The sequence below is a fragment of the Chelonia mydas genome, chromosome 18 (genome assembly GCF_015237465.2).
Source record: "Chelonia mydas isolate rCheMyd1 chromosome 18, rCheMyd1.pri.v2, whole genome shotgun sequence".
Taxonomy (NCBI): domain Eukaryota; kingdom Metazoa; phylum Chordata; order Testudines; family Cheloniidae; genus Chelonia; species Chelonia mydas.
The window spans coordinates 3,024,988-3,040,514 of record NC_051258.2 but is presented as its reverse complement, the minus strand read 5'-3'; the positions used below and the strand labels follow the sequence as shown (position 1 = coordinate 3,040,514).

The 15,527-nt window shown below is 44.0% G+C and overlaps 1 protein-coding gene across 6 annotated transcripts in view; it reads right to left on the bottom strand.

Annotated features, from left to right (window-relative positions):
* The window catches only part of CCDC30 (coiled-coil domain containing 30), a 137,635-nt gene that overhangs the window by 66,735 nt on the left and 55,373 nt on the right, over positions 1–15,527 (bottom strand). For all 6 annotated transcript variants that reach the window (XM_037881282.2, XM_043531647.1, XM_037881284.1 and 3 more), the window contains 2 exons: positions 9,415–9,486; positions 4,432–4,547 (listed from right to left, as the gene is read on the bottom strand). In XM_037881282.2, the coding sequence (XP_037737210.1) occupies positions 4,432–4,547; positions 9,415–9,486 (188 nt within the window). The remainder of the gene's footprint in view (positions 1–4,431; positions 4,548–9,414; positions 9,487–15,527) is intronic.

Below are 15,527 nucleotides of genomic sequence, written 5' to 3'. Positions count from 1 at the left end.
GTCCCTTGTATTTCCATTGTATCTTCATCTGGCCAGCTAAAGTCACTTTACAACTCACAGCAAATCAGGAAAAGGAGAACAGCCCAAATAATTACCCATAAGTAGGGTTTTAAAAGCACATTATGCAAAATTAAGAACACTGTTTTAATCAAAAATATTCTAAGATAATACCACACCAATTGAAACAAACAGTCCAAAATCTTCAACATACAAGTAAAAATGTTTTGTCAAATTCCTAGGAAACCAACAGTTGAAATCTTGCTAATTTTACTTGTTAATAAACTGCTAGATTAAATGCTAGAAGGCTAAAATAATTCAACCATTAATGTTCAGGATTCAAATCCACAATATTCTGGAAAAATCAAAGCTGGTTCTCATATCAACATTCACATATTGCATGGGACAATATGCAATTCCTAATTGAATTGTATAAGAATATTACTGTGTCAGCTGTATTCGTATTCACTGATAAAGCTCCAAGATGAGATAAATGTATGATCAAAAGTGCTACTTCTTTATCATTTAAAACATGTACAAAATCCCAGCCAAAGTATTTGAAGAGGAGGGATTTCAGGTGGTTCTCTCATCTACTGCAAGGGAAAAACCGATGGGGGGTTATGATCTTACTACGTCTTTTGCATCCTATTCTGTGAGTCATGACAGCAATTCTCACGGCAGCAGGTTGAAGATTAAATCACAACAGTGGATGAGAGGTGGAGCAACAAGGCACACTGGTGACCTGGCACACTGAGGGTGTGTGTGGCAGTAGCAGTTGTCTGGTTCTAGGGAGCACAACTCAGATTCTTTAGCAAATGGGCTGGTTGATTCTGGTATGTTGAGACAAAAGACCAGAGGGCCAACTTTTATTACCTGTCCCACTGGTGTCCTCTGAGGCCTTATTTCAGGGGCCTAATGGAGCAACTGGAAGAAGTGACCCAAACCTTCAGCTCACATTGCTTAATGAACAGCAGGAAAGTCACCATCTGTGATTTAGGCATGGATTTGGTTTCAAGCCTTGCACTAATTCATAGAGTTTTAAGACCAGAAGGGATCTCACAGGCCACAGAATTTCACCCAGTCATTCCTGCATCATGCCCATATCTTGCAGTTGAGCCAGAGTATATTTTGTAGAACGTGTTACCAAGATCTGGTTGGACATCTGGATATTTGCTTCAACATGATCTAAGGGAAAGGGATATAACTGTGCTCTTTGCAGGTTACCTCAAAAGGTAGGAGATGCCACACCAAGGAGATGCCACACACATCTGCCATGTGAGTTTCAGGATAAAATTGATCTAGGAATTCTGGTAGTACACAGACAATCGTGCTGTTCTGCAGCATTCCTATCTGAGCCTAAGGAGCTATTTTCTTGTTAATACATAATAAAATAAAATAAAAAATAAATAATAATAGTTAGGCCTGGTATTGTATTCTCCAAGACTTCTTGGGTGAACTCCTGGTCTTATTAGCAACAGGGGGAGTTTTGCTACTGATTTCGGTGAGGCAAGAGATTGCACTCCTTTTTTAAAAATCAATTTTATTGTCCATACTGGAACATCAACCTGGGATCAGCCAGGCCACATTGACAAATATGGGAGTTTCTCTGGTGCTTTCTGACTCTACTCTCCACAATGGACACATTCTGGATCTGATTTTTGGGATGTGGATGGAAATAGAAGGTGTTAAATATATGTTGCAGTTGGCAACCACCAAGAAGTTGCTCATGGACAGACACACAGAGAGAAAGGCTCCAGTTTCATCTGTTAATTTCTACTTAAATTTTGCTAGAGGTCTCATCCTGCCAGTAGTTTCTACAAATTAAAGATGATAAATTTCTAACATAAAAAGTATTGTACACAAAAAAAGTGTGATTCGCTATACTACTATTATAATGATAATCTTTATCCATCAGAATTAAGTTTCTCATTGAATTAAAAAATAGTGGTTGCTTAGGTAGACGTGATCATGACTTGGTAACATTTGCTCTGAGTATACTGAATATGGATCCAGCCCACAATATATACCTGGTACCTTTGATCGGTCATTGAGAAGGAGGCCCTAGCAGTGAAATGGGCTGTGGAGGCTTTAAGTACTAGTTGTGGGGGAATGCCTGTCACCTAGTGACTGACCACTTGCCACTATGATGGCTGGACACCAAGACAAATACTAACCACCGAATTATGCAGTGGTACCTCTCCTTGCAGCCGTACAGCTTTGAAATCCTTCACTGAGCAGGGAAGGATCACAAAAACACCAATTTTTCTAGAGAGATGCGGTGGAGAGGGATTTTCCAAGATCCACAGGACTATGCCCTGGCACCGATCTGGAGCAGGACGGTTTGTGACAGAGTGTATAAGCCTCTCACTGGACAGGAGGGGGTTAAGGAGCAACTCTGGTCTCAGGAGGCCCTGCCCCTCCGACTGTGCCATGCGTGCTCAGATTGGAGGCAGGGTTTAAAAGGCAGCCAAACAGCTCAGTCAGGGCTAGCAGGCCAGGGAGAAAGATGTGCTCTGGGAGCTCCAGGGGAGACATGGCTGGATCCTACACCAAGCCAAGGAATAGGGAGCTGCAGCACTGGAGACTGGGGCCAGATCAGGAAGCCCGGAAGGCAGTGGTCCTCAGGGATGGCTGGTGGCCAGCTGGGATGCAAAAGGAGGTAGGAAGTGACCCAGGAAAGCTGTCTGGAGACTGATGCAAGAAACCATAGGGTGAGGGGGGCCAAACCAGCCTCCCAGGGCCCTGGGTCAGAACCCTGTGCAGTGGGAGGGCCCAGGTTCCCCTACCCCACTGAGAACTGAACACACTAGGCCGGGCTGCCGCCTGTGAACTGAACCCACTAGGCTGAGCTGGCACCCATGAACTATACCCACTAGGCAGGGTTGCTGCCTTCAAGAGTGACACCCACTAGGTGAAATTTCCACCAGAGGTGAACCATTGGGTGTCACTGCTGCCTTGGAATCTAACCGCTAGGCGAGAGATGCTACCTCCTGCTGATAGGGTCTCACAGGATCAATCCCAACACTATTCAATATCTTTATCAATGTGTCACGGAGTCCCTGGGCGATGCTCTGGAACTGCTCCCCATGAAGCCAGTCAGGACTCTGGGGCAGTCGCCTTTCTGTGAGCAGCCTGTCTTCAGGACACACAGCTCACACAGCTTCCACCTTCCTGGGTCTGACCTCGGAGCATTCAGCATCCTCTGCCCCTCCATGCGCTTCCCACAGGGAATCCACTCAGGTGGGGCTCCTGGGGAAGCCAGAGGGTCCTGCCCCCAACTCCGCAGTCAGACGTGACTCTCAGCCAGCCAGTAAAACAGAGGTTTATTAGACGACAGGAACATGGTCTAACACAGAGCTTGCAGGTGCAGAGAACAGGACCCCTCAGCTGGGTCCATTTTGGGGGGCAGTGAGCCAGACAACCACGTCTGTACTTCACTCCATGTCCCAGCTAGCCCCAAACTGAAACTCCCTCCAGCCCCACCTCCTCTGGGCTTTGTCCCTTTCCCGGGCCAGGAGGTCACCTGATTCCTTTGTTCTCCAACCCTTTAGCTCTCACCTTGCAGGGGGGAAGGGCCCAGGCCATCAGTTGCCAGGAAACAGGGTGTCGGCCATTCTCTGTGTCCAGACTCCTGCACACACCTGCCCTCTAGGGCTCTGCAGTGATCATACACCCTTACCCCACCACCTAGATACTTAAGAACTGCATAGGGGAAACTGAGGCACCCCCACACTATTCAGAGGAAACATTAAGAAGAATCCCACTTCGTCACACAATGACCCCAAAGAAAATATAAAATCACATCTGACAACATTTGCACATGATTCAGGTGGTAAATAATGCTGAGGACAGGCTACTAATAGAGAACAATCTGGATCACATGGCAAGCGGGGCACAATAACACAACATGCATGTTAAGGTCCCAGTTCAGTAAAGCACTGAAGCACATGCTTAAACTTAAGCACATGAGCAATGCTATCCCTACTCAGCAAAGCATGTAAGCATGGGCTTAAAGATAAGTTTAGGCTTAACCCCCGTTGCAGTCAATAGGAGAGGGATGGGATTTCAGTGTTTCCTTTTTGGGTACCCAACCTGAGTCACTTCAGCACTCACAGCTCCCACTAATTTCGTTTGGAGCTCTGGGTGCTCAATGTTTCCAGCAGCCATGAGGCTCATGGTCACAGGCCATAGAAATTTGTTTACAGAAACACCCAGTGTCCGAATCTTTCTGGTTGTTCAGGTTCCTTCAGTGGACACTGACCAGAAAACGGGAGAACTCTGACTCAAGGTGAGATTAACGAGGCCAGGGGCACAGCAGCAGGAAAGGCTAGATGTGATGGTGTGACTGAATAAACAGCTGAGGCATGGACAGCTCAGTGCTACAGCAGACTGAGAGTGAATTACATGCCAAATAAGGTGGAGACAGAGACTTACCAGTTCTAGGAACACTTTTCTTTCAGAGTCAAGCAATCGGACCCGACTGCGCAATGCTAGAATTTCCTTGTCCAGTCTGTTGTTGTGTTCCATGGCCTTCTGCAGCTCAGTCCTATCTAAACTCCAGCAAATGACAGGAAAACACTTAGGCAACACATGGACAGATGGCAATGGAGTCAACACTGCCCTATCCCTGGCCCTTGCTGTGCATCTGAGCTCAGGGTTTGGCACAGGCGGGCATCACATGAGTATGGACTGGAATGTACTACCTTTGGGTGTGTGATGCTGCCCTCTAGTGGCTGGTTCACAAAGCATAAGGGAGCCATTAATCAGGTCACAGAGCTTTATTTCAGCTCAAACGGCAGAGGCTTGTGATTTTTGGAGCTTTAGGACCAGGGTTCTAGTCCAAGATCTGCTGTTTATTATGGAAGCATGTCAGCCTTTCCTTAGTCAGGGCTGAGCTTGATCTCACTTGTAGCACAACAAAAAACCTAATTCTTTCAACTATTTAAAGACAGATCTCAGTGACAACTGGAACATATTCTGACAACACTGAATAAACTGAGCAACTACTTTTCCAGATTTAAGAATGACTCCTTTTAGAAATTTCTCCCAAGCGTCTAATATTTATCTTTACACTTCTATCCACCCAACAAAATCACATTACACCTACCAATTTGAAACCCAGGTAGATTTGGAGATTGGTGTATGCAAGAGACCATTTTTCTTAAAAGGCAAGAACAGTAAAATATATAGGAAATCACCACTGTTTGAAAATTAGATGTGGTTATCCCCCAGTGAAGCTGTTATACATGGCAAGTGAGACTATTCCATTTTAAAACTCTGGAACTAGCTGGGCTACTTTTTAAACCCAGAAAGAAATGCCAAGGTGTATGAAGTGAAGGTCCCCCATGGTTGCAGAAGTCAGGGTAGGGGGGCAGCCTGGTGTGTTTGCAGGGAGTAGCCTGGGGTAGAGGGTGCTGGAGAGTTGGTATCACTCTGGAGTTGTGGAAATTTAGCCTATACTCCTGACAGAATTCTGCACCCCTGCAGGGGTGCAGAATCCATACGGCCCACATATTTCTGTACACCCCATGCAGAAAAATGCAAAAGAAATCTGCAGGGGGACATTCGCCTCTTCCCCAGCAGCACGTCTGTTCCAGAGTGCCTGGAGCAGTTTCAGAGACACAAATCACTGTGCGGGGAGCGGGGCTGGGCATACATGTCTGCATGGGAGACATTTATCACCATCGGGGACAGGGCTGGGCGTGGGTCAACATGCAAGAGAAACTCTGTCCCTCTCATTTGTTACTGCAGCTTGCCAGGGGTTTGAGGGTAGGTCTTTTTATTATGCACGAGGAAGGCTCGGTCCCGGAGGCAGAAACATAGCAGCCTGCTTGCTAGTTAATTGATCTCATTCTCTGAGGCAGAAATGTTGCAGCCTGCTTGCGTAGCAGCATTGTTAATATTCCTGCTGTTAGTTAACTGTTCCCATTCTCAGTCAGTTTCCCCCAGAGGCATAAAACCTGTAAAAGTTTTAAGGCCCCTACATTGCCAGAGTGATGTAAAGTCTTATAAATGACAGTAAGGGAATCAGCTAGGAAGATCTATGCGCTGTCTCACTTTTTTCCTGTGCCAAAGTGGCACAATGGGGTACAGCTCAGGATTTATTTTACTTACCTATTATTAAAAAAATAATACTTTGAGGGCAAATAAAACATTTACCAAGCAGTCAGTAAAATGTCAGGACAATCAGAAGCAAACACTTCCCAAAGTCCCCAGACAGGTCCAGGACAATGATTAGCAAAACTATGACTTTCATGTGTGAAAGTCTGAGCAATTAAAAATGACATTCTACTTTTTTTTTATGTGGCTGTTTGGTGTTCTGTAATTTAATTTAAATGAAAATCCAGGATTATAACTGGAATGCAGGGTATTAGTTACCAAGTGTTTGTAATTTAACTTTCATGTGTTTAGGAAATGCTGAATAGTTATTGTGACTTTTTTCTGTACTGTAATTTAAATAAATTACTAAAACAATTTAAACTGGTGTAATTATATTGCATTATTTTGACAAATAAAATATGCAGAATTTTTAATTTTTTGGTGCAGAATCCCACCAGGAGTAAACCTAGTCTGGTTACTGCTCTAGGAATCAGCCCTCAACAGCAGGGAGGACTTCTCTCTGGAAAAGGAGAGGTGTCCCTTGGAAACATCAAAATTACCTATTTAGATACAAATAAGCACAGAAGAGACTCTGGGCCATAAGCAATTGGTAGAAGCGGTGGAGCATGTGAACCTCAGCCCTGGTGCAGGTTAGAGCAACAATGGAGGGAAGGCGTGCTCTAACTTAACCTGGCAGTGGTCCCTAAGGACCATTCTCCAGCCGAGCATAGATGGAGCACAGCACAATGCAGCTGTGCCCCTGACAAATTCCTTATGCTGAGCAGGGCTGAATGGAGAGTGTCACTGCAGCTGGCTCTGCCCATTAATAGCTCCTTCACTCCAGGTTAGATGCGCAGGTGAACAAGGCTCTGATAGTGTGGCTGATGTGATTAGGCCCTGTGATGGTGTCCCCTTGAATAGATATGTGGACACAGTTGGCAACGGGCTTTGTTGCAAGGATAGGTTACTGGGTTAGTGGTTCTGTTGTGTGGTTGCTGGTGAGTATTTGCTTCAGGCTGGGGGGCTGTCTGTAAGCAAGGACTGGCCTGTCTCCCAAGATCTGTGAGCGTGATGGGTCATACTTCAGGATAGGTTGTAGATCCTTGATGATGTGTTGGAGAGGTTTTAGTTGGGGGCTGAAGGTGATAGCTAGTGGCTAGATGGCTAGATAGGCCAGTCCTTGCTTACAGACAGCCCCCAAACCTGAAGCAAATACTCACCAGCAACCACACACCACACAACAAAAACACTAACCCAGGAACCTATCCTTGCAACAAAACCCATTGCCAACTGTGTCCACATATCTATTCAGGGGACACCATCACATCAGCCACAGTATCAGAGGCTCGTTCACCTGCACATCTACCAATGTGATATATGCCATCATGTGCCAGCAATGCCCCTCTGCCATGTACACTGGCCAAACTGGACAGTCTCTACGTAAAGAATAAATGGACACAAATCAGACATCAAGAATGATAACATTCATAAACCAGTCGGAGAACACTTCAATCTCTTTGGTCACTCGATTACAGACCTAAAAGTGGCAATTCTTCAACAAAAAAACTTCAAAAACAGACTCCAACGAGAAACAGCTGAATTGGAATTAATCTGCAAACTGGATACAATTAACTTAGGCTTGAATAAAGACTGGGAGTGGATGTGTCATTACACAAAGTAAAACTATTTCCCCTTGTTTATTTCCCCCCCTACTGTTCTTGTCAACTGCTGGAAATGGCCCACCTTGATTATCACTAGAAAAGGTCTCCCCCCCTGCTGGTAATAGCTCACCTTTCCCGATCACTCTTGTTACAGTCTGTATGGTAACACCCATTGTTTCATGTTCTCTGTGTATATAAAATATCCCCACTGTATTTTCCACTGTATGCATCCGATGAAGTGAGCTGTAGCTCACGAAAGCTTATGCGCAAATAAATTTGTTAGTCTCTACGGTGCCACAAGTCCTCCTTTTCTTTCTGCACACCAGGGTAATTCTCACTTGCCTGATCTGCCTGCTTTCTGGCCCCTTTGCGCTGTCTAACGCACATAAAGAAACCAGAACAGAAGAGAGGATTTGGACCCATTTCTAAGGTCTCTTAGTCACCCTGACCTTCGCTTCTCCAGAAGGTCGTTTACTGAGCTTTATTTTTAGTAAAAACAAGCACAATTCATTCTGCAGCAGAAAATATTTGTAATTAGCAACTGAAAGGTCCAGGACAGTGTAAGGAGAGGAGTTAGTTCAGTGCAAGCAGAAGGGACACATGTTGCTTTCTTGCTCTTGAGAAACATACAGAAAACTAACGTCTTTGGGAATCAGAGTAACAGCCGTGTTAGTCTGTATTCGCAAAAAGAAAAGGAGGACTTGTGGCACCTTAGAGACTAACCAATTTATTTGAGCATGAGCTTTCGTGAGCTACAGCTCACTTCATCGGATGCATACTGTGGAAACTGCAGAAGACATTATATGCACAGAGACCATGAAACAATACCTCCTCCCACCCCACTCTCCTGCTGGTAATAGCTGTAGCTCACGAAAGCTCATGCTCAAATAAATTGGTTAGCCTCTAAGGTGCCACAAGTACTCCTTGTCTTTGGGAATGTGTTTACTTCATGAACAGATTCTAAAAGTTCACAGAAACCACAACACTAAATTTTACCATGAACAGAAACAATCCGAGCTTATTAGCATAGCAGCATAGGCATAACACTAACACTTATGGAATACATTGGTGCAATAAAACCATGTTAGTACGGTACTTACTCCTATCCCTTACAGTGTTTCAAAAAGTCATAGCTAGTGAACATAATATAGCTCATTCTACAGCCATTCTGGTGAATATGGATAGCAAAGAATTTAGACTGTAAGTAACATCAAGCAAAGTGTCAATAGTTTGTGTTAGCAGCACAACACTAGAAATCTTTCCGGATTTGAATTTATATTCCAACCATACTCCTTAGTAGAGCTGGTCAAAAAAAAAAAATTTCTCCTCAGAAAATTTGGACAAAAACTATTTTTTTCATTTTCATCTAACTTTTCAGTGGGAAATTTCAACTTTTTGTCAAAAAATGAAGTCATTTTAGCCCAAAACTGCCGAAAACCCACAACATTTCTGGTTTTAGCTGAAAATTTTGGGCATTTGGATTTTCAGTTTTCCAATTAAATATAACATTTTTTCAAGGAAAACATACACTTTCTGCAAAAATTTTCATTCAGCTGAAAACTCAATTTTCTGTTAAAATAATTTTGACAAAAAATTTCAACCACCCAGGCCTGGAAGTAACATCAGCAGGTATGTATGCTGCTAATGTATGTCTTACCACTGTCTTTCAGCTTATTCATCTCTTCTCTCCAGCTCTCAGATGTTTGTGGGGCCAGCCGCAAAGCAGGATCTAAGAGAACAACGGAGAAACAATCTCACCTAATGATAACTTTGCCAATCCTTTTTTATGAGCACAGAATTCTAGAATCCTATAGTTTTTCATTCAAAAAATTCAAACAATATAACATTGAGCTCAAAGGAGTGGAAAGAGCACAAAACTAAACCATAACTCATGATTTTAAACACTTAGCAACCACCAACAATAGAAAATAATGTACTGGACTGAAAAATTGCCTAATAGGGATCATACACTTTTTATTAAACTTCAACAGGCTGCAAGAGCAAACACTGGTTCTAGATGGACTTTCCCTCAAATAAATCAGGGATCCCACTTGATTTTCTATGATTGAATCTAGTTACAGTGCATTTAGCTCCTAAAATCTACAGGGAGGATTAAAATTCCAGAAACACAATTATTATTAGTTTTAGTTTTAATAGCTTCCCTTGGTAAGTTTTAATATGATTCTGAACACTAACATTCTAAGCATAACAAAGCACAGAAACACGTCAGACATTAAAACCTTAATCACAGCGTAGAAAGCCAAACTCTAATTCATACTTTTATGCAGATTACAAAACTGAGCATGCTCATCATAAATAGATTTCTCACTGGTTCAATGCACACAAGGTTCCGCTGGGAAAGGAAGTCAAATACAGCAGCTCTGTCCATGATCTGGAGAAGTATTGTTTGGAGGCTGTGACACATTGCCGAGCTTGTGCCCTTTGACGCATGTATATCGATCGATCAACATAGAAGGTCTGACAAACTCTGTGTACAGTGCTTGCTCCCAAGACTTTGAATAAAACACAGCCTATGACTGACTGCTCGGGCTGCTGATTGGAGCTGTTTAATGACTTGGAGACAGTGCTTCTTGGGTAAAAGTAAGCTGATGTGGTCAGTTACATGACCAGTCTGTGCAGGTGTATTCCATGTGGAGTCCCAGTGAAGTAAATGGGGCTCAGCCTGGGCAGAGGGTCAACCCCTCACGGATCACATTGTAGGACAGGGACCTTCAGCTGCTGTTTAAACTTCAACTGATCATTTTCTGATGCTTCCTGTATACATTCTCAGCTGGGAGGAATAATTTAATCAGAAAAATGTGTATGATAAATGGGAATCATTTAAGAACACCTTACTAGATGCCCCAAAAGCCATAGTCCCAGAATTGAGGGAGAAGGTTGTGCTAATTAAAAAACTGACCTGATTTAGAGGGGAAGTGAAGGCAGCTATAAAAAAATAAAATAGTACACGACAAATGGAAGAAAGGGTAAATTAATAATAATGGATGCAAATTAGAAGTTTGGAACTGTAGAAAATTGATAAGGGAAGCCAAGGGACACAAGGAGAAATCTATGGCCAAGTGTTAAGGACAATAAGAAAGAGTTTTTAAAAATATACTGGGAAAAAAAAGAATCCTGACAATGGTACTGGTCCATTACTAGATGGAAACTGTAGAATTATCAATAATACTGCAGAAAAGGCAAAAATGTTCAATCAATATTTCTGTTTTGTATTTGGGGAAAAACAGATAATATTCTCATCATGTGGGGATGATAATACTCTTTCCATTCCACTAATATTTCTGGAGGATGTTAAACAGAAGCTACTAAAGTGAAACATTTTTGAATTAGCAGGTCCAGATAACTTGCATCCAAGAGTTTTAAAAGAGATGGCTAGGGAGCTTGCTAGAATGTTAATACTGATTTTCAATAAGTCTTGGAGCACTGGGAAAGTTCCAGAAAACTGGAAGAAAGCTAATGTTGTGCCAATTTTTTAAAAAGGGTAAATTGGATGACCAAGGAATTATAGGCCTGTCAGTCAGACATTGATCCCAGGCAAGATAATGGAACAGCTTATATGAGACTTGATTAATAAAGAATTAAAGGAGAGTAAAGTAATTAATGCAAATCAACATGGTTTTGGAAAATAGATCCTGTCAAACTAACTTGGTATCTTTTTTTGATGAGATGACAAGTTTGATTGATATAGGTAACAGTGATGACATAGACTTCTGTAAGGCATTTGACTTGATACCACACAGCATTTTGATTAAAAAATTAGAATGCTATAAAATTATCATGGCGCACATTAAATGAATTAAAAACTGGCTAACTGATAGGTCTCAAAATGTAACTATAAATGGGGAATCATCACTGATTGGGTCTGTTTCAGTGTGGTCCCAAAGAGATTGGTTCTTGGTCCTATGCTATTTTTCATTTTTATTAATGTCCTGGAAGAAATATAAAGTCATCACTGATAAAAGTTTGCAGATGACACAAAAACTGAGGGAGTGGTAAATAATGATGAGAACAGGTCACTGAATCATAATGATCTAGATCATTTGGTAAACTGTGCGTAAGCAAACAATATCCATTTTAATGCGGCTAAATGTCAATGGATACAACTGGGAACAAGGGTTGTAGGCCATACTTACAGGATGGGGACTCTATCCTGGGAAGCAGTGACACTGAAAAAGATCTGAGGGTTGTAGTGGATAATCAACCCAACATGAGCTCCAAGTGTGATGCTGTGGCCAAAAAAGGTAATGCCATCCTATGATGCATAAACAGGGGGATTCTCTCAGGGGCGGGGGTGGGGGGAGGAGTAGTATGTTATTTCCCCTCTGTATCAGGCTCTGGTGTGGCTGCTGCTGGAATACTTTGTCCTGTTCTGGTGTGCACAAGTCAAGGAGGATGCTGATAAGTGGGAGCCACGAGAATGATTAAAGGATTAGAAAACCTGCCTTGAGTGATAGACTCAAACAGCTCAACCTATTTAGCTTCATAGGTTAAGAGGTTACCTGATTAGTCTATACAAATATCTACATGGGGAACAAATATTTAATAATGGGCTTTTCAATATGGCAGCGAAATGTCTAACACAATCCAATGACTGGAAGCTGGAGCTGGACAAATTCAGACTGGAAATAAGGTATACATTTTTAATGATGAGAGTAAATTAAGCCAGGGTTGTGGTGGATTCTCCATGACTGACAATTTTTAAATCAAGACAGGTGTAAAAGCTCTGCTCTAGGAGTTATTGTGCGGCAGGTCTCTGGCCTGTGTCAAACAGGAGATCACACTAGATGATCACAATGGTCCCTTCTGGCCTTTGAATCTCTGAGGTAAGAGCAAAAACCCAGCTCCGTGGTGGCTGACTGGGAGAAGGAGTAGATCTCTAGAGTCAGTCCTGTGAAGGAAGGCCTGAAAAGGGCCAGAACTTAACCAGAGATTGCCTTGAAGCTGGAAATGCATCCCCTGAAGTATGCATGGGGAACGGCTCAGTGACGCACTCTTCAGATGACACATGAGGACAGGAAATCTGTAATCAATGGCATCTTAGAGACAGGAAGCAGGTGGCCCGTCTGCTTTTGGACTGAATGGGTAGCTGTTCCTCTCAGCCCCATCTCTGGCTTCTTCCTCCTCCACAAAAGCCAAGGAGAAGAAACCAGGACTATGCTACCATAGTATCATGTCAAATCAGCCAATGTCTTGGTTTTCCCCATTCACACTTCATTGCCTATCAGCTACTGAATACAAGTGAAAGACTTTATTCTGAATTCCAACGCATCAGGCTAATATGTGACACAGACTGAATTTTCCATGCTAGGGCCTGGTCTACACTACGAGTTTATGTCGGATTTACCAGCATTAAATCGAACTAACCCTACACGCGTCCACACAACGAAGCTATTTTTTTCGACATAAAGGGCTCTTAAAACCGATTTCTGTACTCCTCCCCAATGAGGGGATCAGTGCTGAAATTGACATCGCCGTTTCGAATTAGGGTTAGTGTGGACACAATTTGAAGGTATTGGCCTCCGGGAGCTATCCCACAAGTGCACCATTGTGACTGCTCTGGACAGCACTCTGAACTCGGATGCACTGGCCTGGTGTACAGGAAAAGCCCTGGGAACTTTTGAATCTCATTTCCTGTTTGGCCAAGTGAGCTCATCAGCACAGGTGACCATGCAGTCACAGAATTGAAAAAGAGCTCCAGCATGGACCGAATGGGAGGGACTGGATCTGACTGCTGTCTGGGGAGAGGAATCCGTGTTATCAGAACTATATTCCAAAAGACGAAATGCCAAAACATGTCCCATGAGGGACAGAGGCTACAGCAGGGATGCAACACAGTGCTGCGTGAAACTTAAGGAGCTCAGACAAACCAGAAAACCAAAGAAACAAACGGAAGCTCCGGAACAGCGCCCCAGACATGCCGCTTCTATGCTGAGCTGCAAGCAATTCTAGGGGGGGCCGCCACCACTACCCCACCCCTGTCCTTGAACTCTGATGATGGGGTACTCTCGGCTATGCCTGAGGATTTTGCAGATGGGGAAGATGAGGAGGAGGACGAGCTTGAGGAGAGCACACAGCACACCGTTCTCCCTGACAGCCAGGATCTTTTTCTCACCCTGACTGAAATACCCTCCCAACCCAAAGAAGCCGGAGAAGGGACCTCTGGTGAGTGTACCTTTTTAAATATAATACATGTTATAAAAGCAAGCGTTTTTTAATGATTAAGTAGCCCTGAGGACTTGGGATGCATTCGTGACCAGTACAGCTACTGGAAAAGTCTGTTAACGTGTCTGGGGATGGAGCGGAAATCCTCCAGGGACATCTCCATGAAGCTCTCCTGGAGGTACTCTAAAAGCCTTTGCAGAAGGTTTCTGGGGAAAGCAGCCTTATTCCGTCCTCCATGGTAGGACACTTTACTATGCCATGCTAGTAGCAAGTAATTTGGTATCATTGCATGACAAAGCCTGGCAGCGTATGGTCCCGGTGTTTGCTGGCATTCAAGCATCTGTTCTTTATCTCTCTGTGTTATCCTCAGGAGAGTGATATTATTCATGGTAACCTAGTTGAAATAGGGGAATTTAATTAAGGGGACATTCACAGGTGGCCATTCCTACTGTGCTGTTTGCCTGTGGCTGAAAAGAAATCCTCCCTGCAGTTAGCCACGCGGTGGGGCGGGAGGGGGCACTGGCGCTGAGCTGTTCGCATTTGGCTAGCAGGGATCTTCCCTGATACCAGCCATGCGGTGGGGGGAGGGGTAAAGCGATCATCCCAGAGAGTTGGATGGGGGGGAGGGGTTAGTTTGGTTTCTGCTGCTGCACGTTAACAGGAAAACCGCAGCACTAAATGGCCAACTCAACGTGCTTTGCTTGGTATGGGAGAGGAGGGCGCTGCTGTTATGAAGGTTGCAGAAGCCGAAAGACTATGGCTTACCATGGCCGCCTGCAAGCCGAATTCTGTTGCCCAGCACTGCGAGTGTGATCTCTAACACCAAAGCCGCCGGCACTCAATATAAGATGCAAAATGCGACCTTGTACCAAAATCACATGTGCTATGTAATGTGAATACTGTTGTTCACCGTGAAAGAGTATAGCCATTGTTCTGTAAAATGTATCTTTTAAAATACTTCACTCCCATTTTTTCCTCCAGCAGCTGCAAATGTTTTAAGCCTCCCTCCTCCGTCCCAAAGGCTATCTCAGATAAGGCGGTGAAAAACACGCACGTGCGATGAAATGTTCTCTGAGCTCATGCAGTCGTCCAGCACTGACAGAGCTCAGGAGAATGTGTGGAGGGACACAATAGCAGAGTACAGGAAAGTAGGCGATGAACGTGAGGAGAAGTGGCGGCAGGAAGATCAGAGGAGGCATGAGGCAATGCTAGGGCTACTGCGGGATCAAACGGACACGCTCCGGCGTCTGGTGGAGGTTCATGAACGGCAGCAGGATCACAGACTGCTGCTGCAGCCCCTGTTTAACTGCCCTCCCTCCTCCCCAAGTTCCATAGCCTCCTCACCCAGATGCCCACTCCACCCCAGTGGACAGCCCAAGCAACAGAAGGCTGTCATTCAAGAAGTTTTAAAGTGGCCTTTTCCTTCCCTCCTACCCTCCTCCCACACCCCACCCGGGCTACCTTGTGATTTATCTCCCTATTTTTATAATCAATTAATGAAGAATACATGTTTTTTAAATGATAGTGAGTTTATTTCCTTTGCAAGCAAGCTGTGATCGAAGGAGGGAGGGCGGGTGGCTTACAGTG